The 24,541-nt window shown below is 39.6% G+C and overlaps 1 protein-coding gene across 1 annotated transcript; it reads left to right on the plus strand.

Moving 5' to 3' along the window:
• The first annotated feature begins 17,020 nt into the window (after positions 1-17,020).
• Positions 17,021-18,930, plus strand: Fshb (follicle stimulating hormone subunit beta). Its single transcript, XM_008851216.1, has 2 exons — positions 17,021-17,179; positions 18,700-18,930. Exons 1-2 carry the CDS (start codon positions 17,021-17,023, stop codon positions 18,928-18,930), a joined length of 390 nt encoding a protein of 129 aa, XP_008849438.1.
• Positions 18,931-24,541: the final 5,611 nt, after the last annotated feature.

Below are 24,541 nucleotides of genomic sequence, written 5' to 3' on the forward strand. Positions count from 1 at the left end.
CCTTGAATCGTGAATAGGAGATGTGAAGGAGAAGTAAAGGCAAGAGTAATTAGCATTACAAGTTCTACACAGGGAACTAGAAAAAAGTCAGAACAGGGCAATTTTCAAATGTTCATATGAGAGTCCAGTGGAATTTTTTGACAAGGGCTTACAAAAGCCTCCCTCTATTGGGTTCCTCCTCATTTTTCTTTTGTCTTCCAAGGCTAGATTCTAGAGTGACGGATTCAGGATTTGCTTTCAGATATTTTGATAGCTGTTGGAGTAGTTAGAATCAGTGTCAGTTCCCTCTCAAAGGCTTCTAGATAGGGGGAGAAAACAAATTTATCCATCATTTTAAGAACAATAACTGGTTGTCTCCCTTAGCTACAGGTAGGCAATACAGTATTGGAGACCAAGATTTGAAGTCTTACATCTGAGCAGCACTTTCTGGTTAGGAACAAAATTATCAGTGAGAAATAATTGTTTAAATAAAGTTTTTATATAGACTTAAGCCTAATGTCTAGGAAGTATAATCCCTGAACTCTTGAAGAAATATAGTGATGACTTTACTCTTTGGTTATACTTTCCTTTTGGGTGTTTAAGACCACACAGTTGGCCCAAATAAATCAATTTATTTTTACACTTAAGGTCACTTGAGGATCTGTTCCTCAGGGGTCACATGGGTTTGGGAAGAGCTCCTGTCTCCTTTCTTTTACCAGTTCCATCTGTGTGAAGATAAATCAAAAGTCCTGCTTAACAATGTCTGGCTTCACTTGGAAACATGAATGAGATATTTCTTCTGAGTTGACCCACCTCTTTGTAAGACTGGACACTGGTTCAAGTCCATCTCGTGGGGTCTCCATATCCTCCCTGAACAAGAGGGCAGGTGACTCACCACAGTTACAGGACATTTTGAGAGATGTTCCATAGTCCCCTGGAACTTAGTCAACCCTGGAGGGTAAGGGGTAACTGTCCTTTAAGTTCCTCTGACCACATTAGTATAGGCCTCAAAGTATGGCTGTTAAACATCCAGTTGGTACTTTTAATTATTATGTGCTTTGTAGATAAAGCTTGTGTAAAAAACAAAATATTTTCAGATAAACCTTGACTAGATATATACTTTGTTCCTTAAACTAGTTGACTATACTATGACCATAGAAATTTTAAGGTTATATGTATACTATTTTTGTCTCACCCTTTATCTATCATAACAAACCTACACAGACCTCATCGCTTGCTTAGGCTTTCTCATTTTTTTCTATTTTAGAAAATAATAGATTTTATCTAATTTAAAACTGAGGAAAACTAAGAAAATATAGATGGTTCAATTATGGTGAAAGTTTCTGCAACAAAACAACCTTGGGAAAAAAGTAAAATGTTATCAGAGAACAACATGAGAGTTACCATCTCTAACGGGTGATGGATCATTTAGCACTGAAGTATTTTCTTGTTGTTTTGCAGTGGTGCTCTCAGCAGTAAGAACCTGTGATTTAGTAATAGGGCTCATTTTCACTGTCTGTTGTATTTCATTTATGGGTAAGCACAGCAAGGATCTAGGCTGAAGTGGCTCTGTTTTCAGCTGCACCTGCCAGAGAGCAGGAAGACTGAGCAGCTGATGGCAATTTCTAGTTCCATCTCTCACCTGGCAGGAGCCACCTGTTGGGAGGTAAATCTCCTAGGAACAAAATAAAAGTCTCAGTTGCAGTTTGAAACCTCTAAACCTCAGAACTCCAAGGGCGCAAAAGAAATAAGGCAGCCTCTAGCTCCAGTACCTGACTTTCTGACTTCAAACATGGGTTTGTATTTTAACAGTACTTTCTTCATGAAGCATAACTCTCATGGCAATACATCATTTGGTGGGTGGAGCTGGTTTCTCGGTTCCATGTTTGTTGATCACTCAAGAACTGACAAAGTAAAGCTGCCATCAATCCTTGAAGGTTATGAAGCAGAAGTATCATTTTGGATCAGCACCTCATAGGCTGAGGTGAAGATTTCAGACTGGGTGCTTCTTACGGGTCTCCCCCTTCTTTGCATCTCACCTCTTCTAAATCATCACCAACTTCTCCTCACCTCTTAAGCCCTAAGGACAACTGCCTTTGATCCTACTTCCCAACAGCCTGTGTAAAACAGCTTAACTCGGTCAAAACAGAGATGTCCATGAGGGTCTCAAACCGGGCTTCCTATCCCTTGTCTCACCTTAAAATTTTAGGCTGAAACTCATTTTAAAAGTCAAGAATGAAAGTGACCTGGAGGTAAGCCTTGGGGAACGTTACAAGACTGGTAATTGGATCTCTCCAAAATGCCACAGCTATGGCCAGGGACCCCTGTCCCATGTCCACACAGCAATGTGGCAGGGAATACTCAGTGAGTCATGCAGCTGGTTCAAGGGTGCAGCTCTGCAGGCTCAGCAGGTGGGGTCTGACTTGTCCAATTTACTTCACCAAGCTCTCCACTCAGTCAAGTGCCCAGAGGAGACAGAACTGCCACCCAGAGGAGCTAGAACAGGTACAGCTCTTAAGCACATTCTAGATACACACAGGGTTGGCCTCAGGCAAAATTTTTATCAGGAAATTGGGCTTTTCCGGCCTTCCAGCTTCATTTTCTTACAGAATACTGATTCAGGATATACACTGACTATTCTGTTAAAACATGCCACATCCATAAGAACAAACATTTTTTAAAAACATGTTTGTCATTATTGCTTTTCAGTCGAGTAAGATTCCATTATTCACATTGTTTTCTGTATATTTGCTATATAATTGGCAAAACTGTACATCTTTGATCTTTCCTTGTGTGTGCAGTGAAGGATACTTAATGTCTACTCATCTGGAAAATGTCAAGTGCTCTATACATGACTCTCAGTCATCATATTAAACTATTTAGTCACCAGAAAGGATTCACTTTAAAACTGTTAAATGTGTGACCTCTGACCAACATCTCTCCATGACCCTGGTAACCTTTCTCATTCTTTCTATAAGTTTGACTTTTTCAGAATCTACTTATAGCTGAGGCCATGAAAGTATTTATCTTTCTGGCTCTAGCCTACTTTTCTTAGCATTATGTCTTCAAGTCTCATCCATTTCAACGAAAACAACAGTATTTCCCTCTTTTTAAAGTCTGCATAATAGTGTGTGTGTGGCTTTTTCTTTATACCCACTCATCTGGGAATAGACATCTATATTTTAGGGTGCCTCCATATTTTGTCTATTGTGAACAGGGTCACAGCAAACATGGAAGAGTAGGTATCTTTTCAAAATAGTGGTTACTATGATGATCCATTTGTTATTAATTATAAAACTTTCCATATATAGAACTAGAGAGCTTCTCAGGACACAGTAAGAATTTTCAGAGGACTGCTTGTATGTAAGTTAGGCTGTGGAAGGGTGCTAAGGCCACAGGTGAGTTGCAAAAGCAGAAACCAGGAAGTTTCTGATGCCGTGAGTTCTGCATTGCCTGACAGCCTACCTGTTCAAATTACAGATCTAAATTGGATATTATATTTTTGATCGCTCTAGGATCAACTTGATTTATTAAAATTAGACTGCCTGTCTTCCTCCACGAAGGTGCACATCACTATAATGTACACTCTGCCACCTACTTCTACAGCCCTCTGACCTATTTTTTAGTCCTTAAATGTACCATCCCATATAAAAGAACTGTGCTTTTATTAACCGTTCTTTCATGTCCGTACCTTTTAAAAATAGTAGGGGCTAGAGAGATGTCACATCAGAAGCAACTGCTCAAAGGAAGAAATTTAAAGCTAGCTGAAGTTGTTTTTAATAGCATATTAGAGGACATTTACTGATCTGAAGATAGATGACACTGAATGAAAACACTACAGTACCGAAGAGGGGATTGTTGTGGGAGGTTTGGCTTTAAAATTCCGACCTTCTATATGAAAATTTAAAGAAGAATGTCTACCAACTTAAGTCTGGCTTCCTGTGTTTTTAGAGATGTCAACCCTTTCAGAGTTCCCTCAGCATTCTGAGCCTAAAGAAAGTTGAAGGACAATACATCAGGTTGGTGAGCTGTAGTCTGTAACTATCACTCTACAAAGCCGCAGCCTAAGGTACAATTGTCAACTGTACAGGCTGATCAGGCTCCTCACACAATGAGCTCATGAAAAGCATTGCGTTCTCTCACTTTTCTATGGCCTTTCTCACTCTTCCTTTTTAAAAGTATTTTATTTAATATTCACACATAAATATATTTGTTTAGATCAAATCCACCCTGTATTCCCTGCCCTCCAATTCTTCCCCTATCCCTCCACCACATTTCCCTGCCAACTTCATGTACTCTCTCTCCTTTTTTTGTGAGTACCCACTGAATCTACTTAGGGTTGGTTGCATATGCATGGATTTAGAACCATCTACTGGAGCATGGGTAGCTTCTCAGGGGCCACAACCCTGAAGAAAACTGACTCTCCCTCCCCCAGCAGCTATCAATTGCCAATAGCTCCTTAGCTGGGTGTGGGTCTTCATGAGCCCCTCCCCCTTCTATGCTTGCTCTAGTATAGGTCTTGTCATTCACTCTTCCTTTTACCTGGAAGGGCACTGTTTTGGTAATTCTTCCTTCTCTTACCTTATGACTCACTGTATGCCCAAACTCTGATGACCTTAGCAAGCTCCTGTTCCCAACATCTCAGTGAGAATCCTAATCACCTCTTTTTAGGAGATCCCCAACTCTTCAGGATGCTGCACATACCAGCACACCAGTGACCCAGATTCCTGTTTTACCAATGGTGGTCTCTACTTTGCTGTCTCCCTGCTTCAGCAGGATCCCTGCAGCAAATGACATCAGTGATACAAATGTCTAAAGCAGATGAGAACATTGGAACTCAGAAAGATGAGAAAGAGGGATGGTGGCCTCCCTGCTGAGACAGAGGAGCACTCTTCTTCCTCTAACTCTGCACAATACTTTGTCACCTGGTCCTCAAAGAAAATAGCCCTTTCATCTTCCTGAAGCAACTCCCCAAACAAAAACCCACATATCTTCCTCTGATAAGCATCAGTTCCCCCTCAAGGTAATCCAAATCTATTTCAAAAATAGATTTCGCAAGCTCTCATTTTACCTACAGCCAATTTCCCTCTAAGTGACACCTCCACAAATGCACCCATTTTATAGCATAGGTTTTGCTGATGAAACCCTTTTCCTGTGACCCATAACATAGAGCAGAGGTAAAGGTGGATGAACACAATACAGAGGACAGGCAAAGTCTTGTTAGTCTCTCAGCAATATACTTAGAAAGTCATCCAAATATCTCCTCACTATTCCTTGTCATTTTTGACACAAATTGAGATAAGCACCCAGGAATCCCCTCTCTAGTGTCCCTCCAGCTGCCCCTTTCTGCCTTTCAGTTCCCGATCTGTCTTTCCCACAGTAAAGCCATAGAAATCTTTCTTCACAGATTTTCCATGGTCATTGTTTGGATTTTGAAAATGCTTCATAGCTGAGGACATATAAGCCAAGTATTACTTTCTTGTCTCTAATAACTTCAATGGGCTATGCTGAAAGATGCTCTGCTACGAGCACTATGGCAAACACAGATGAAAGAAATGGAGACTAAAGTCCCTCATGAGGCTGGACGGATGGCTCAATGGTTAAGAGCACTTGCTATTTAATCATAAGAACAAGTTCAGATCTAAGCACCTATGCAATAAGCCTCTTCTGGCATCCACACAGATAAAGACACACGTGCGCGCACGCGCACACACACACACACACACACACACACACACACACACAAATATATGACTGGCCAGTGAGATGGCTCAGTGGGTAAAGGGACTTGCTGCTAAACCTGACAACCTGAGTTTGATCCCTGAAATCCAAAGGATAGAAAGAGAGAACCAGCTAAATAACATTAATTTCTTTTAAAAGTCCCTCACATCATATGTATCTGTGTGTCTAAAAAGGTCTGAACCAAAGATAAATTAATATCTCCATATTTTAGAAACAAAAAATCTGAATTACTTAAAAACTCTGCACCTGCATTTTTAACATGACAGTTGCTTAGATTTGATGTTTCCAAAATCTTATGGTCAAGATTCAAATTCACATTCATTTTAAGAAACTACAGCATTACCTAGCATTCATTCCATAGGCTCTGTCCAAGGTAGCCATCATTAGCATTTGATCTAGGAAATAGGAGTTCTGTCCTGAGATAGTGGTTTTGACCACACATACCAGATTTATTCGGCTAAAAGGAATGGGTGTCCAAAACAATAGTGGCCTACACTATTGTTTTACCTCCCATGTAAAATTCTAAAGTTATGCTGTGTGGCCAGACTAGTGGTTCTGCTCTGAGAAGTCCTGGGTGGCTCAGACAACTTCCAAGTCACAGTTCTACTACCGCACACTGTGAGCCTAAACAGACACATCCACCTCACAAGGTGCCACATGGAGCAGGATGAAGGAGAAAAGTTACTTATCATGTGTCTCCTCGAGAGCCTGGCAGGGTGGTGCACATTTGTAAACGCCGCACTCAGGAGACTGAGGCAGGAGGATCATGAGTTCAAGGGCAGCCTGGGCTAAACAATGACCCCTACTCTTGGGTGGGGGAAGTGGGGAGCCAGAGACTGCCACATGGCATTCTATGTAGATATTTTTTTAACTCAAAACATGGTCACCCCTGACTGAAAAAGTGAGACGTTTGCTCTTTGTTCTAAGCAACATGTGTCTAGCTAAAACTCCTATTCCTGCAGAGAAGAGAGACAATGGGTAAGCCATCAGTCTCTGCCACATTGTACTCCTGAAGTTGCTATTTTTACTGTGCTAAAAATAAACTCTGGAGCCACCTATAATAGAATGGCTCAAATTACACACCTTTTTTTAAAATAAATAGTTGAGCTATGAGTCAAAATTCTGCTGCTTAGTGTAACCACAGGCAAGTAACAGCAATTTAACCATCTTCGTTACTGTGATATGAAGGTTGGTCGTGCCATCTTTAAAGCTTGCTCCCAGGACCAATTCAGAATAAACTGAGAAAATAAAAGGGAAAGCAATGATTATTGGTTTTTTGTTTGTTTTTGAGACAGACTCTCATGTAGCCCAAGCTGCCTTAAACTCACTATGTATCTGAGAATAATAACCTTTAACTTCTGACTCCCCAGCTTCTACTTCCCAAGTGCTAAGATTAAAGGTGTGTGTCATGGGTCTCAGTTTTATACAGTGTTGGGGCTCTCATCCATGGCTTCGCACATGCCAGGCAAATACTCTATCAGGTGAGCCACATTCCCAGCCCTGAAAGCAATTTTTGAAATGTAATATTATAAATAACTTTCCATGCAAAGAATTGAAACAATGAATTATCTTTTATCTCCTAGAAACACTTTTTCAATTTCTTTGCTCTACTCTCAGTTCTCAATCAATGCAATGTGGAAGGTGAATGGCTAGATAACAACGGAAACTGGTGCACAGTATTCAGTGATTCAGGGGCACCTGTCTATCATGGAGAAAACAGGAAATTACCTAGAAAGTGCCAGTATTTATAAAGGCATCATCAACCTTATGTCTCCATCTTTTCTAATATGTAATGATTAGTAGTAGATATGAGATTGAAAAGTTATCCTTCAAGGAAAATTCTAGATTTTAGCAATTGCATTTTAAAGGAAATGATCCTGGCCTTTGATAACAAATAAAACAGCGGTCAGATCAGCTTGTAGCTTTGTTTGTTTGTCTACTTGCTTGTGAGTTTGATTGCTTGATCTGTGTCCTTTCTGGAATGTTTAGTCCTGCTGTCAGGGTTGTTGCTTCTAGCAGTGTTGAAATCACTGAGACTATGGACTGTCTGGAAAGACTAACATGAATCCCCTACAAGAACTAAACACCCCTGTAGGAAAACTAGCAGAACCACCTCCTAAACATTTCGACACCTTAGTTAACATCAATACAATACAAAGAGGACAGAGCTGCCAGCACATGAACATTTGGGAGACACATGGTAAAGAAGCCAAACCATAGCAATATCGTTTACATACATCTTCATACAAATGTACACAGAGTGATGGAATTAAAAGCCATTCTAGAGAGACTATGGAGATGACTCAGTTGATAAAGTATGTGCTGTGCAAGCATTAGGATCCAAGTTTTGATTTCTAAATGCACATTAAAAAGCCAAGTGAAGCAGTATGCATCTGTAACTCCAGGGTAGGAGAGGGAAGACAGGAAGCTCCCTGGAGCTCATTGGCTACCCAGTTCAGCCACATTGATAGGTTTCTGGTTTAGTGAAGGACTTTATCTCAAATAATGAAGGTGATACTCAACTGAAGTAAAACACCTGATGCTGACCTCCGGCCTCCACAGGCATGCAGACACCAGCAGGCAAAAATGCACATGTCCACAGGAATACATACATGAACCAAACACATACACAAACACACACACACATGCGCGCACACACACACACACACACACACACACACACATTCTGAAGAGCATGGAGAGATACAGATATTTGTTCTAATGATAGAACAATATGGTGAGTAAAAGTTAAGGCTCTAGATCGGGACAGGTGGGTGGTAGTTTCAGCTCCTGTGTTTACTTACAACATGAAAATTGCAGAAATATTTGAACTCTCCATGTCATAGTTTACCAGTCTCTAAAATGGAGGAGATTGTAGTAATTATTTTATGGTTATAAGGATTAAATTAACTGAAATGGTATATATAAAAAGCCTTAGCTTTGTTCTGCACTTACATATTCAGTGAAAGTCTATTAGTTGTTTAATGTCTAGCTTTCCATTAAGCCTCCTTGAAATAGGGTTCACTGTACATTTTCCTTATCTGTTCTTCCATCTTCTTCCCAAGATTCATTTCTCCAACCTTCTCAATTTGTTCTCTCTTGTCTGATGAATTTATCCAAACTGTAAAAATTTTACAAGGTGGAAGATGCATGGTGAGGATGATGCCTCCCGTGCTTTGGGTACGTCTCATCTACTGGGCCACTCAGTTATGTTCTGAAAGTAACCAGGAAGGTTGGGTCTCCTTGCATGGTTCTACCACTTACTATGATGTTGGACACCTCAGCATACATTTCTGATGCTTACTTGTTTATTTGTAATATGGAGATAATGATAATGCCAACTTCATAAGGCTGATGACAACATTCAATTGTATAATGCATGTAAACATTTAGCATAGTGTACTTGTTCAATACTGTTTGCCCTTTGTAAAATGAGGAAAATAATGCCTTCCTCAAAGGGCGTGCATGAGCTTAAGAGTGTGAAAGTGCTACAGGCTCTCATCCCAGTATTTTGTGTGTACATGTGTGTTTGCGTGTGTGTGCATGTATGTGTATGTGTGTGTGTGTCTGGGTGTCTGGGTGTGCATGCATATAAATTAAGTGTTGTTCCCCAAAGCAAAAAAAGGAAAACAGCTCACTGGCCCTTGCATTTTGTACCAAGAATATGCCAATCCATCAATATCTTGCTACCCTTTCAAGATCACATCAATCCTTAGTATATTGTTAGCTACTTTGAATGAACACAGTATTCTTAGATGCTTTAGTTTTTAGAAACCTGCCAATCAGCATTAAAACAAAAATCAAATCCATTATAATTTATTGAATGCTTACTCCATATAAGATATAACTCCTAATATAACTCCTATAAAGCCTAGGAAATATTTTTAGCTTCATGCATTATCAGATGGCTGATAGCAAACATACTGACTTCTTACTGGAACCGCATCATGGAGCATTCAGAGAGCTAACTGCTTTTAAAGGTGTTCTATCGGAGATTTCCAGGCCATTCTGTCCACCTTGCTCTGAAGAAAGAGAATACAACAGAGATAAACATCTCATTTCAGTCTGCTGTTCTCATGTTTCATCTGATGAAATCAATTAAATTCCCAGATGGCTGCCCCAAAGAAAGATAACAAGAAGTTTACCTACTAATCCTAAGAATGACCCTACTGACCTTTTCCCAGAAAAATAACAAATACATTATTGTGTCTTCATATTAACAAGCATTGGCAACCAGTGGGGTTTTCATCTTATTGTTTATCAAGGTCATATCACAGCTGACCTAGCCTGGCAAAGGGTATTGCACAGGGACCAGGCTTTATACCAGTTAAGCAGATCTAGTGACATATGGAAACTGACTCATTAGCTACTAAGTTGTATGCTAGTACTATACAGTAGAAATAAAACAAGAGCCATTGTAACATTTGATTTTTTTCTAGCTAGCACACTTGAAAGCAAGGCCAAAGTAAAAAGGAATAGATAAGATTTCAGCTTCATATTTTATTTAGGTTCATATATCTAAATTATTATCTTCAAACATAATCAAGACAAAATTATTGAGATAGTTTAGATACGTTCTTAGTTTGTTTTTGAGGGCCAGCATATGTGTTATGCCTAACAGAGCACTTTATTTTTCATTGCCCAAATTTCAAATCCAGAATAGCTGCATGTGATTGGTGTTTGCTATGTTGAGCAGTAAAAAGCTCCACCATTCTTACTGGCACTCAACAGGGTAAAAACAACAAAACAGGCAGTTTCTATAGCAGCTCATGTCATATAGGTTATTTATTATTTACGTATGAGTTATTTATTATTGTAATGTAGGTAAAGTAAATTTAAAAGAATAAAATAGTTTTAAAGAATAAAATAGAAAAATATATTAAATATTTTAAACCTTTACATTTCAAACTATATGTCACCATGAACAAAAGAAGAGGAAAAGAATACCTCACTGTGGAGATGAGCACATAATTTCCTATTTTCAGCTCAAGCATAAATTCATTATTTGGAAAAACTCCTCTGCAAATAAAAAGGAGCTGGGCCATTGAACATCTATATGGAAACTCTGGAAATCTTACAAAATGTTGGTTTACCAGAATTCTTGGGAGAAGTCTGATGTTGACATAAAGGAAAGTAAGGTATATGTCTCCACTGAAGTACATTGACTTAGAATGAAGGAAATATAAAACAGAAAATGCTAGACTGTGAGTAAATACCAGACACTGGAGACTGGGTAAAGCTAAGAAGAGTGAAGGCCTTCTAGCAGGCAGGTGTAGAGGGTCTTTGAAGCACTGGCCGAAGCCACTTAGGTGAAAATGACAAAGAGGTGAGAAACGTATGTCAAGCAGAGGCAAAACCTGATTTCCCCAGAGAAGGGAACATGATCCGCAGAATTTTCAAAGGTATGGAAGAGTCTCGATCCAATAAAGAGGAATTTAGTAGGTGTCCCTGAATATTGTTCACTATTTCATTAAGAAAGGAATTAATATTGCTATACCAAATCCCAAGTAGATTTTATTTTGGAAAGATAAAGGTGGGTATGTCAACCAGTTTTCAATCAAGACAGCAGAAAACACACCTGATAGAACAGGAAACCCCAGGGAATTATTTAATCTAGGAAACTGTGTAGGCAAGTGTTGGAATTGCTGAGAAGCTGTATAAGAAACTCAGTCAACGTGGAGAAGCCCTGCTTACCCACATGACAGAAGGATGGAGGTGGGGCTGCAAGTTACCAGAAGGTGAGAGCCAGGAGGGCCTCCAGTCACAGCAGGGATTTCCTCAAAGAGCTGGAACACATAGCTGTCCAACAGGACCTGCGATCCTATGGAAAATGCAGTCACACCAGGAAAAAGAGCTGAGCTGCCACTTCCTCCTGGTTTTAGACCAGTCCCTTGGGAATGGGAAAGGCCTGCTTACCTAGCAGTATGGGAGGGCAGCTTGCAGATACTTTTTCTCTCCCAAACACCAGAACCAAACAAGCACAAGGAATGCATTGGACAGAAGGCATTCTAGGGGAGACCTGTAGAGCACAGAGAAAATCAATGAGTTGGTATTTATTTTTTTCCCCAATTAATTAAAAAAAAAAACGTAAGAGTACCTAGTATGCTACTATGAGATAGAAACTATTCCTGTTAGAGGAACACAATGATAAATAAGATAATCTCTAAATTTTTAATCAGTAAAAATATTTCAAAGAATATTACAAAAGTATTGACATTAATTAGGAAATATAAGGAAAAGATGAACAAAGCTGCAAAGGTTTGCAACCAAAAAGTCTGGGGCCTCTCGATCAGTCAAGAAAAATAGGGTTATACTGGAAGAACGCCAACCTAAACGTAAATGAAAATAAAAACATGGACTATTAGAATGGTACTTGAATATTATTTTTTATCTGAAATAAATGAGCTTTCCTCACAGCTCTTCTCTATTCTATTTCCTCTAAAGTCAGCACTGCCGTTTGAAAGTTTCTGTGTTGACTCAAAGGAAGGGAACGATCAGAACTGCACACCTCCCAAGATCTGTGTGGCTCGGTGAGCAGGTGAGCAGATGAGCAGCCCCCTGGCTGTGGTGGTCCAGAGACCTGAAAGAGAACAGCAGCTTCGCACCAGCAGGCAAGCAGCCTTGCATAGCTTCACATTCGAAAAGAATAATAGCGGGGCTGGAGAGATGGCTCAGTGGTTAAGAGCACTAGCTGCTCTTGCAGAAGACCCAGTTCAGGTTTCCAGCACCCACATGGCAGCTAAAAACCATCCATAGCTCCAGCCCCAGTGGATCTGATACCCTCTTCTGACCTCTAGTGGCACTGCACGACATGGGTGCACTTGCATGCATGTAGGCAATACATTCATACACATACAACAATAAATAAAATTTTTTTCAAGGAAAAAAAATACATTTACACTGAAGGACATTTGGGTACAAACACCTGAATTAATAGGACTCAGCATGTAGGGTGGAGTGCATAAGTTTCAGTGGGAGGATGAGGGAGGCATGGGGATTGGGGAGGGGGTCTGGATTTGAGTGGGAAATATATGAAATTTTAAAAGTGCAATAAAAAAATTTTAAGTATAATAGCAACTCCTTCAAAAGGTTATCATAAAGATTATATATGAAAAAATATTTAATATATTTACTTCTGTGCTAAATACTAATATAAAGACATTGATGGTATTTTAAATTAGTATTTCAGGAATTATTGCAACTACATACACATGAATAATTGAAAGATAGAACCTGATATACAGCCACCTAAATATATTTTGTGAATGTAAACTGAGTACTTGTAGAGTTTATTTCACAATAAAAAATATTATTGAGAGTGATGCCAGTTTAGATTCCTTTAGAAATACTTCCACAACTCTCAGCAACCCCTCTGTCCTTAGTGCCAAATAATGAGATTTCTTCCCATTTTACAGAGAAAAAGAAAATTAACCAGAGGCAAGTTTGTGCAGCCTATTGCCACACCTCCCTGCCCCACCTTCTGCATCCAGAACGCCTGCTCACTCACCACCAACTGCACTCACCACACCTGTCCACCCACCATGCCTGCTCACTCATTGTGGATCCCTACCTTCCTTCCTGATACTGGGTAAGTTCCCTGTGCTTCTTCCTAAAGCTAGAACCGCCATGTGTGCTCTAAAAACCACTTCTCCTCAGGAGCACTAAAAAATGTTCGTTCTATTTCAACATCTTCATGGTATTTCTATGGTAGATCAAATTCCAACTTTTTTAGGAATCACCACACTGATAACCATAGTGGCTGTACCAGTTTATACAGTTTATACTCCCATCTGCAGTGGGTGAGAGTGCCCCTCTCCCCACATCCTCACCAGCATTTATAGTTGGTTTTTGTTTTGTTTTGTTTTGTTTTGGCCAGTCTGAGTGGAGTAAGATGAAATTTTAATGTGGTTTAATTTGTATTTCCTTGATGATTAAAGATGTTGATCATTTTTAATGTCTATTTCAGTTATTTGCAGGAAGATTGTAAGAGTCAGAGGTGGTAATGAAGAGAGGGAAACAGAGCTTTCCAGACAGCTGGACAGTTACTCATATGAACTCACAGCAATGGTGACAGCATGCAGAAGTCCCATGTAAACTTCAGCCAGAAAAAAATTCCAGCTTAGATGTGGGGAAGTGGATAAGAAACCCCAACTCTACCTGAGGAACTATTGTCTGCTAGCGGGGGGAGAGTCAGTCTATTTAAAGGCATGACTCTTGATAGGTTAACCAGGTTCCAGTGGATGGAGCCACACCAAGGGGCATTTGGGGACACAAATTTGACTTCTATGTATGATATATATGATTATGTATATGTGGTTTTATATATTACATATGTGATTATATATAATCATATATACCATACATAAGAGTACAGAAAATTGGACAAATAGTAGGGAGTATACATGGGGAAAGGGATCTAAATCCAATCGAAATATATTGTATGAAATTAGCAAAATTTCAATTAAAAATATTTTAAAAATTAAAAATCAAAAGAATATTCTTTTACCCTACTTCCACACTGCCCAGCCAGACGGTTTTCTTGCTGATGCTTGTAACCAAACTCTTGAGTTGTCTATATTCACGGCCTATCATCTCTGCACTTGCATTTCGAAGGAAGACGAGGACAAGGAGGAAGAAGAGTCACACTGTGTCCTTGACAACATGATGTTGGAATTCAACTAGGCTAACCTCTTATGCACACCCACTCCCTTGGTAATTTCATCTAGCCACATGCCATCAACTCCCAAACTTAACAGCTTCAGTCAATACATTTCTCTAAAATCCAGATTCAGCAGTCTAGTTAAACATAATATAGACACTCAAGGCCAGCATATCCCTACAAAATCCTATATTTTTCCACAATTTATGTGTTTAGACATCCCATTTCAGTTTACAACAGATTTACCCTTCCAGACCAGATTTTTAAAATCATCCTTGGCTCTTTTATTTCATTCATTCTCTTGGTATCTATCCAGCAGAACTTTTGTAGGTTCTAGTTCCAAAATATATACAGAGTCATATCATGACCCATGATGTTCATGGGTACCACTTGGATTATTACAAGCCATCCTAATGGTATCCTCTTGCTTCTAGCTCTGTTGTCCTATAACAGCAACACAGTAGTGAGAAGGATGTCCTTAGTTCTAAGTCAGATTATATCACTCTTTACTCAAAATGCCACAATGGAGCACATCACACAGAGACAAAAAAAAAACAAAGTCCTTACATTGGCCTCTAACTTCTGTTCTGTCTCTGACATCATCTCCCAACATATCCATCATTGATCTTTTTCTCTAACCACACTATTTTTCCCCTTAAAACAGAATTTCATTAAAAAAAAAAAACTCCCTTTACCTTCTGCCCTAACCTCTTGGAAGTTAAACATTTGTTAAAGATAGGGAGATTTTTCAGGGGTGGGTGCTGCTTTGGAAGAGACAGTGAAGCAAGAACGTCCATATCTTTATATTTACAGACAAGTCTACCTCTCCACACTAATCAAAGAAGCTTCTTCTCCCAACAGAGGGAGACTATTATGACGTTTAAGAACTGTTCAAAACACAGAGAATAAGTGACAATGAGGTGCTTAGATGTAGTGATAAATCTACAATGCAACCTCTACACCCAAGGCTCAGGAAACATCACAGTAGAGGGGAGGAAAGATTGTAAGAGCCAGAGGGACAGGATACCTGCTCCTGGTTAATGCATTCTAGACATGATAGGGAAGCTATGGCAATGGAATCTGTCCATCCATCCATCCATCCATCCATCATATGGTAGTCTAACAAGATCTGAATAATGACAAAACCAATTGACATGCTATGGTGGATGGGATCCCAACTCTAGATGAAGAGCTACAAGCAATCAATGTATGTTAAGGGAGGCAGAATCAGTTTTCTCCAGGAACAAGGTCCCTGAGAGGTTACCTAATCCCAAGTGGATAGCCCTAAAACACATGCACACATGAGCACAAGTAAGTGCATTATATACGTATACTGATAAATGTCTACATGTATGTGTAACAATAACAATCAAAGAAGAGGATAAGAAATTGAGAGTTGGGACATGAGTGAGTTGGAGGGGGACTAGAAGGGATGGAGATAATGCAAATACAACGCTCATGTATGAAATTCCCAAAAGGTTAAAAATAAAGTAAAACCCTCTTTCTAAAGCATCAAAAAAGTAAGGATTGAGATTAAGAGACCTGAATATTGGTCATAGAGATACGGCTCACAGGAGCCAGACGCAGAAACGCTTTCAAATTTGTTTTTGCCCTTGCAGCTTTCAGTCCACTCTTGGAACACTTGGTTAGTCTAGCTTTTTGGCTGTACCTGTTCAGTGAAGCCAAAGCAATACTTAGAAGTCTCAGTTCTCTGAGTTAAAGCTCAAAAAGACAGGTCTAGACTTTTGAGTCATGTTTAATTTAACAAGGTAAAAGAGTAGGCGTGCTATCATATCAAATTCGATTTGTACAGAAATCATCATCTCTGATAGCATTTCCTGGTCTACAGCGTTTAGACTACTTTGACAAGCCTTGATCTCCCTGTCTGTCTAAACACTGATTCACTTACAGTAGGCTTTGCGTTGGTATCGGTCATGTTAACACCCAGTAAATCCACAGGGTGTTAATTTTGTATAAAAGGTGATGTGACTTGGTACAGTCTCCAGCTTTCCCGAAAACAGACAACTGACCACAGGTGAGTCTCGGCACTTCTGAAACAGGGAAATCTACTTCTGAAACTGTGGGGTTTTAGGAAATAGAGAACGATCCGGAGCCTTGTCACTGCTGTATGGAAATATGTGCTTATCAAATTGGCTTCTTAAGTATGGTCAATGAACTGTCTTCAGGAATCTGACCCCATAGACAATATGCCTGGCTTCTTGAGTAATCTCACCTTCCACAAATAGAAATAGCAATGTTTATAAGGTGATAAAAATGAAGCCATAATTTTGTTGTGCAGAATTTTCTTTTTAAAAAAATCTGTCTTTAAAAATGTTAATGAATGGACATATATACTGATCACAATTAACTGCCTTTAAAATGCTAAAGATATTAATCTTTAAATACTACTCTAGTCAAATCTGTTTCTATGTCTACACCACCCTAAAGGCTGCCACAAGAAAAAGGAAAAGGAGTAATGTTATTGTTCTAGAAACAAAACGTAAAAAGTCTTCCTGAAGTAAAATGTGACTGGTGAGGATGACTAGACTCATTACTTTTCTGATGGTCATTTTACACAATGATTTTAATAATTTGATTTCTATTTCTAACAGGACACAAGTGCTTGCTTCCCAGCCCAGGATGAAGTCTTTCCAGTTTTGTGTCCTTTTCTGGTTCTGGAGAGCAATGTATTGCCACAGCTGTGAACTGACCAACATCACCATCACAGTGGAGAAGGAAGAGTGTCGTTTCTGCATCAGCATCAACACCACGTGGTGTGCAGGCTACTGCTACACCAGGGTAGGTGCTGTGCACTGCTGGAGCTGGAGACATGGGGTTGGGGGTACTGGATGAAAGAGACTCAATGGATTCCCACTTTGTCAACATTTTAAATTCCCTAAGCAATAGCTACAAGTTCCCTAATCAATACTGTCTGTGTTTTAATTGGGTTTAGTAGTGAGGATGTCAGTTTGGAACTGGGATTTTTATGTGGATGTATTTTTTAAAAATCTTAGAATTGATCTGGTCAATAAGATAATATACTAACTCTGTATTTCCAAAACTAAATAATTTCTATGCCAGATTTAATGTGTAGAGAGATAATAGGGAAACACACATGCCTTTAATCGTAAAGGAACTACAATATTCCCTAAAAGGCGATGTTTGTAATTAAAATCTTATCTTTGACATAGAAGTAATACCAAATATGTATTGTCATATAAAAACACAAATAGCATCTTATAAAAATTGTCTTTAGACCTGCTTGCATACAAATACCAACAAGCAGCCTGAAAACACCATCAACCCTCAGACCATTAAAAGGAAAATGAACGCAGAAACCCTCTGCCTTTTTTATCCCTTTGATAAAGCTGAAACACAGAGGCAGTACAATAAGTCGCTGGCCTCAAGCCTCAGCTTCTTTGCATTAATCCAAGTAAAGAAACAGTCTCCACCTGTCTCCTTTTTTAATGTATTACCTGATTTTCTATGCAGAATTTCATCTCATAAACTGAAACCTCAAAGTAGAACTTTTTAGTGAACTATTCTTTATTTGATGATAAAAGACTTGCTCAAACTCCATTTAATGTCACATAAAAATGTAAATAGTATCTTACAAACATTGTCTTTAAACCTTCTTTTTTATTTATTACTTACTGCAACTTTTCTTGACATATAAATTTGGCAGCATGCTACTAAAACAAAGTAGTAGTCTTATTTTTTCCCCTCAGTACAAATAAATTTTCCACTAGAAAGTGCTAGAATGAACAATTTTTGCTTTTAAAAAAATCTTATATGCAAAGTATAAAACCTTTGAATCTGACATCTTTACACAGTATACAGCATTTAAGAGGGAAAAATTCTCTACCAAGCAATGGACTGTTTAGCATCTTACATGAGTGTTAATGAATATAATTAAGCATTAATAACCTTCTCTTTTTTACTTTCTTATAAACACAACAGTACAATATATTTGGAAATATTGTACTGTAGTGATCATGGTTTAAATTGTAATTATTACAGATTTCAATTAAGTACAAAAAGGCAGTTTAAGGTTCTATTTCTCTTTTTATCATTTATCTATATTGAAATTCAAATTTTTGATAGCATCATAGAGATTATGAAAGAAATAACTTATATTTCTGAAAGATTTCTAGAACAGTCAGGAAATGTGGTATAGCATATAGGTTGTTTAGGAGGTTTTGTGAATTTTAATGGGTAAATGTGAGAGCATGCAATATTAAATTATTGTGTCATTTTGATAAAGCTAAACAGAAACTTTGAAATATTGTACCTAATCCTCTCCTTCCTAAATGCTTCAGGATCTGGTGTATAAAGACCCAGCCAGGCCCAACACCCAGAAAATATGCACCTTCAAGGAGCTGGTGTATGAGACTGTGAAGCTGCCTGGCTGTGCTCACCATGCAAGCTCCCTCTACACGTACCCAGTAGCCACTGAATGTCACTGTGGCAAGTGTGACAGCGACAGCACTGACTGCACTGTACGAGGCCTGGGGCCCAGCTTCTGCTCCTTCAGCGAAATGAAAGAGTAAAGAACAATGGACATTTCACCCACCTTTGTCCTGAAGGACCAAAACCTTTGTATGTCTGTACTGTGCCCAGGCTGCCAACCATGGGCTAGGGGACCATCTGACCCACTGGTCCTTGCAGACAGGGAGGAGGAGCTCGGGATTGGGAGCTCGGGGGCTAAGACTCCATCACCACTCAGCCCCATATCCATAATGTTGGTTCCCTAAGTTTTATTCACTTTGAGTTCACAGATTTGTGGGGGCTTTCCTCTTCAATAAACTTGGGAATCTAGGGAAATTCCCTGCTTTTAGACAGAGAGATGCATGAGTCCAAAGTGGAGGAATGAAGATGTGAGTGGATGAAAGAATGAAACAGAGACTAGACTTCTGAAGCCTCTAGAGTGAGGCTGGCATCTTTGTCATGGTTACAACCATGAGAGTCCACACTCTGTGTGGAATTTAGTGAGAAATTCCATGGCTTCCTTAAAGTAAGACTAAGCTGGTGAAATATAGGGCAATGCTAACGTGTGGCTGGCTGATGAAAGCCTTTCCCAGCAATGCCAGTCCCAGTCAACTGAAGCTTGTGGAGTATCCAGGTAGGATTCATCTTTCTGTATTTCTCCTTGCAGATGGGGGCAGAGAAAGGGTACACAGCTCAGGACCTCTGAGGTATTGCTACCAAGCTGTTTACCTAAAGAAAAAGAAAAAAATAGTTCATTTGCAGCTGGCATTTTAATTCACACTTATCCATTACTTTTAAAATTGATCGAATACTGCTAGAGTCCTGCAAAACTCCTTTTAGACATGAAGAAAAATAAAACATTGATAGTTTTGACAGGGTAGTATTACTGATAGGTGATCTCCCTAGCATACTCTCATTTGCAACAAGGGAAGATTTGGAAGTAAGTTTTGAAGCAATCTCAGCAGAAAAATAATTATATTTAGCTTACCCACAAATATATTTGTGTAAATGAACAATTAGAAGGAATTAACCATGATGGGGGAAGAACTGCCACTTCTAGGATCCTGTACATTTTCTCCTTTGTCTATCCATCTTCTCCCAAATCTGTGATCCCTTTCAAGAAGCAATATATTGAAATTACTTCGTGGATCGGTTTCTCTTAAAGGTGTCTGCTTTTCCAGTTAGCACCCATTTCATACCTATGATTTTAATTAATTTATTCAAATCTTATTTTTTTAATAAAAATACTACTTACTACTTACAAGAGTCAGAATTTGATTGTTTCGTGTTCAGATAACTTACATGCTGATATGTTTACAATATTATTAGGAAAAAAAAACCTTTAAATATTATTCTGTTTCTACAAATATTACCTACCTTTAGAAATGTAAAAAAAATGTTTTTGCATTTCTAAAAATATTTTGTCATTTAAACTTCCTGTCACGTTTTGCAGTTGTTTTATGTAATGTTGGGAAAAACATAGAATTCGGAGTGTACAGAGGCACTGAAGCTTCTCCAGTTCCTTTCTTGAATAGCAGAGAGGGAGGAGCTGAAGCTCAGTGATGTGAACTGAACTGAGCCACACAAGACCACCGACTTGGTTAAATGGGTCTTAGATAAGGCGTAAAGAACAGAAATGTATTACCCAGTTCTAGATACTGGGAAGTCCAAGATCATGGCACTCCAGATTCAATACCTAATAAGGACCCTCTCTTTGCTTCAGAGAGGGTGCCTTCTTGCTGTATATTCACAGGACAGAAACAGCAGGGTCCTCTCTCAAGCATTCATTATGATTTCATTCATGGAGGCTCATCTGTCATGAGATAATCACCTCCTCAAGGCCCAGCCTCTTAATAGCAATACTTAGTTTGAAGTTTGGAGGCATTTAAACATCCAGAACAATCACAAAGATTGCTCGCTTCAGAACCAGGATTAGAACCCTAGCCTCCTAGTTAGGCCAGCTCTCCTTTGAATGTTCCACCACACATAAGTCATTTTGGCAAGAAGTGAAACAAAATGATAGTGTTATGAAAGTTCAAAAGGGGGATACTACAGTATAAGCAAGAAGGAGGTAGCGGGACAGGGGAAATGAGCCAGCAGGCAGGGAGGGTCACCCACAATGAAACGGATGTGGAAATCAAAACATAATTTATATTTAAAAAGTCTGACGAGAGATACCCTGCATGGCTAGAAATAGCTACCCTAGAAGATATAGGTTATTAAACAAAAATCCCAATGCCAGAGATGGGATACCTCCTTATGAGTTCAGTCAGGGAGGGTCCCAAAGGCTCATAAATAATACATGCTCTTATCATCCCTCTTGGTTGCCCACAAGAACTAGATGAGAAGACCTTATTGCTGAAGACCCTACACACCTTGGTGGCATGATAAGCAAAGTCAAGATGGAACCAAGCAAGAAACTTCTTCCTTACTGGCTAGTGTTCATAGTCCCAGAAGGTGCAATGCAGACTGGTTGGGGGGAGGGCAGGAATCAACAGTCTTACCTTGCTGTTAACCCTACAGACTATGATAAGAACCTGTCAAGCAAGGTATGCCCACGCATGCAATAGTAACACTACTGGTAGGAGGGCACCGACTAGTCTTTGTTGGATTTGAGGCCTGCTCCATGGGGAAGCACCCATGGTAAGAGGTGCCATATACTCTAAAGGGGAATGAATGCTGTTGTTTAGCTAAACTGACATAGCATCAAACTGCCTTCCAAATATATTTATGTGTATCCATACACAAGCGCTACTCTGAGTCTTAATCAAAGAAGCTTCTCTTTCCAGTAAACAGTGGTGAAAGCAGAGATTTGGCTGCACAAGATGCTCGGCTCCAGAGTTGCTTATCCAGTCTTCTTAAGCAAAGGTCATCTTCATCAGTTACTTAAATTATCTGGATTTGGCTTCTGCAGCTATAAATTAAACATAATATTGCCTACTTCCAAGAGGTTATGTTAGTAAATAAATGAAAAAAAATGTGTACAAAGGACCTAACAGTTGGCACTGGCAGTCAATTCTAACTCAGAAACTATAAAATAACTTTATTTGAGGTCCTCAGAATGGCATTGTGGGATACACATAATTCAGCTGGGTCAGAATCAGTGATCCGAAGTAGGAGTTTATGGGAAAAATGTTCATAAATCATTACAAGGTAACTAAAGTTGTATTGAAGTTGGAAGGGAGATCATGGGCCGCTTGGCAGGCAAATACCACTAAAAGAAGAAAGAAGGAAATACACAAACTGAACCAGAATGTCCTTAAAACAAGATCCCACAACCCCTTGAGGTGCACCGTGAGTGTGCACAATGTGCGCAGCTGGTCACTCCAGACGTTTGCAGGCAGAGGTTGGAAATGATCAAACTCACTCTGTACAACAGCTTGAAAGATGAGTCCTTGTCCCTTAATAGCCTCCCAAGCTCATCTGGAAAAGTGTTCACTGTTGTTTCTATCATGAACCCTTTCTCCTTACAGCAGCACACAACGTCTCAATACATCCTAGCAGTTACTCACAGAAGGAAACCATGTAGCAAGATGGAGGACTCCAGTTAAAAATAACTCACACCTCAGATTCTCTCTAATAATCCTGGGCAACCTAGCCAACTACACTAGGATTTGCTTTTTTTCACTTTTGAAATGGTGATTGCCCACAGGGCTTCTGTAAACATTTTAAAAGCCAATGCACGGGAGTAAAGTTTAGGAGTCCGCTATAGCTGATGTGAAGAAGCTATTTTAAAGTGTAGATAAAAAGGTAAGAACAAAATGATAAGAAGAACCAGAAGTTTCTGCTGGAGCCATCTTCAGGCAAAATGTGAACTTTCTATCTTTTCTGAAGCAGCAAGAACTTTTGAGGTCTCAGCCAAGAAAAGTCCTGTTCCCATGGGGTGCCGCTGTAGTGACTGTCCATCACATCTTTTCTTGTGAGCATTTTGTATTTCTTTATATTTTTCTGCTGTGGTAAGATTCACTGACCAAAAGCAACTTAGAGGGAAAAGACATCTGCTTTGGCTTGGAGGCCCAGAGGGACGGATTTCATCGTGATGGGCATGGAAACCACAGAATGGGAGGCCAGCCTGGCAGGCAAGAAGCACACAGGAGACAGAGAGAGAGAAGGAAGTAGGGCCAGACTGAAACACCCCAAAGCCCACCTCCAGTGATGTACTTCCTCTAGCAAGGCTCCGTCTCCTACAAGTTCCATAACCTTCCCCAACAGTCCCAGCAAGTGGGATGTGCTCAAACACAGGAGCTTATTACAGAGGCCATTTCTCTTTCAAACCACCACATGTCTCTTCAAGCTCTGAGTAGCTTCACAGTGATATAGTCACAGCTTACCAGGCCTATTAACAAATAAGACTCTGTGCTGTTTTCAGAATAAAATCCCAACCCTGTGTTGACAAATGAAGTTGGCCATAGTCTGAATTCTGATTACCACTCTAATCCCTTATCTTTCCCTCTTCTCCCAACTCCTACCCCAAGAAGCCACTGAACGTGGAGACTAGTTATGAAGATGGAACAGCTTGACTGAATTTCACCAGAATTCTATGCCTTTCATCCTACATGTAATTTGTCTGAATGTGATTGGAAATGGATAAGCCAGTCAGCAGTATTTGTGAGGCCAGGACATAATATACACTGAGTTCATAATAGTAAGAAAAGAGAAACAGGAAAAAGCAAATGTGGTGAATCATGCCTTTAATCCCAGCACACAGGAGGCAGAGGCAGGTGGATCTAGCCTGGTCTACATACTGTGTTCCAGGCCAACTGGGGCTATAGGAAAGCATTGTCGTGGGGCGGGGGGAGGGGGGCAGAGAGAAACAGAGTGAAACAGAAATTGAAACGAAGAGAAAAACTTAGGGAGTCTCAAACTATACCCGTATATAAACACCTGGAAAAGACTATGGAGGCATTTATTAGAGTCTTGCTGGTATATTAAGTGCTTGCTAATTATCTGACAAGGCATCTTATCTGAACCTCAATTTTATGCCTAGTATAACAAAGGTAAAATCGCATGATTGTTCATTTTAATTGTTAACTTGGCACATCCTAGAACCACCTAGGAAGAGTCTCAATGAGAGGTTACCCAGATCAGCTCAGCCTAGGGGAATTGTCTAGATTGTTAATTGATGTGTAAAGCCCCAGTCCTCTGTGTAGGTGGCACCATTCCCTAGGCAGGCAATCTTGGGCCATATAAGTACAGAACAAGAGCTGAGCACTGGCAAGCATGCATTGCACTCATTCCTCTCTACTCCTGACTGTAGATGTGATGTGACTGGTTGCTTCAAGTTCCTGCCTTGACTTCCACACAGACTGTAACCTGGAACTGTAAACCAAACAAAATCCCTTTTTCCCTAAAGTTGCTTTTGACAGAGTGTTTTATCACAGCAACCAGAAACAAAAGTAGAATATGGTTTAGTCCAAAGCCGTATAGCTTTTGTACAAAGCCACAGTACTGAAACACGTTTAATGACTGAAACACAGTACAGTCTACTCGCCAAATTATATGCCCATTTCCTAGCTATAAGCTGGGCTACATTTCCCAGACTTCCTTATGGTCATGTGTATCAAAGTTCCAGTCAACAGAATTTGAGCAGAAGTATTATTTTCTCAAACTTGGCCCATAAAATTCTTCCATAAGTTATCACTCATTCCCCTCCTTTTTCCACAGGATGTCAAC

Source organism: Nannospalax galili, unplaced genomic scaffold, assembly GCF_000622305.1.
Source record: "Nannospalax galili isolate Female #2095 unplaced genomic scaffold, S.galili_v1.0 scaffold11, whole genome shotgun sequence".
Classification (NCBI taxonomy): Eukaryota; Metazoa; Chordata; class Mammalia; order Rodentia; family Spalacidae; genus Nannospalax; species Nannospalax galili.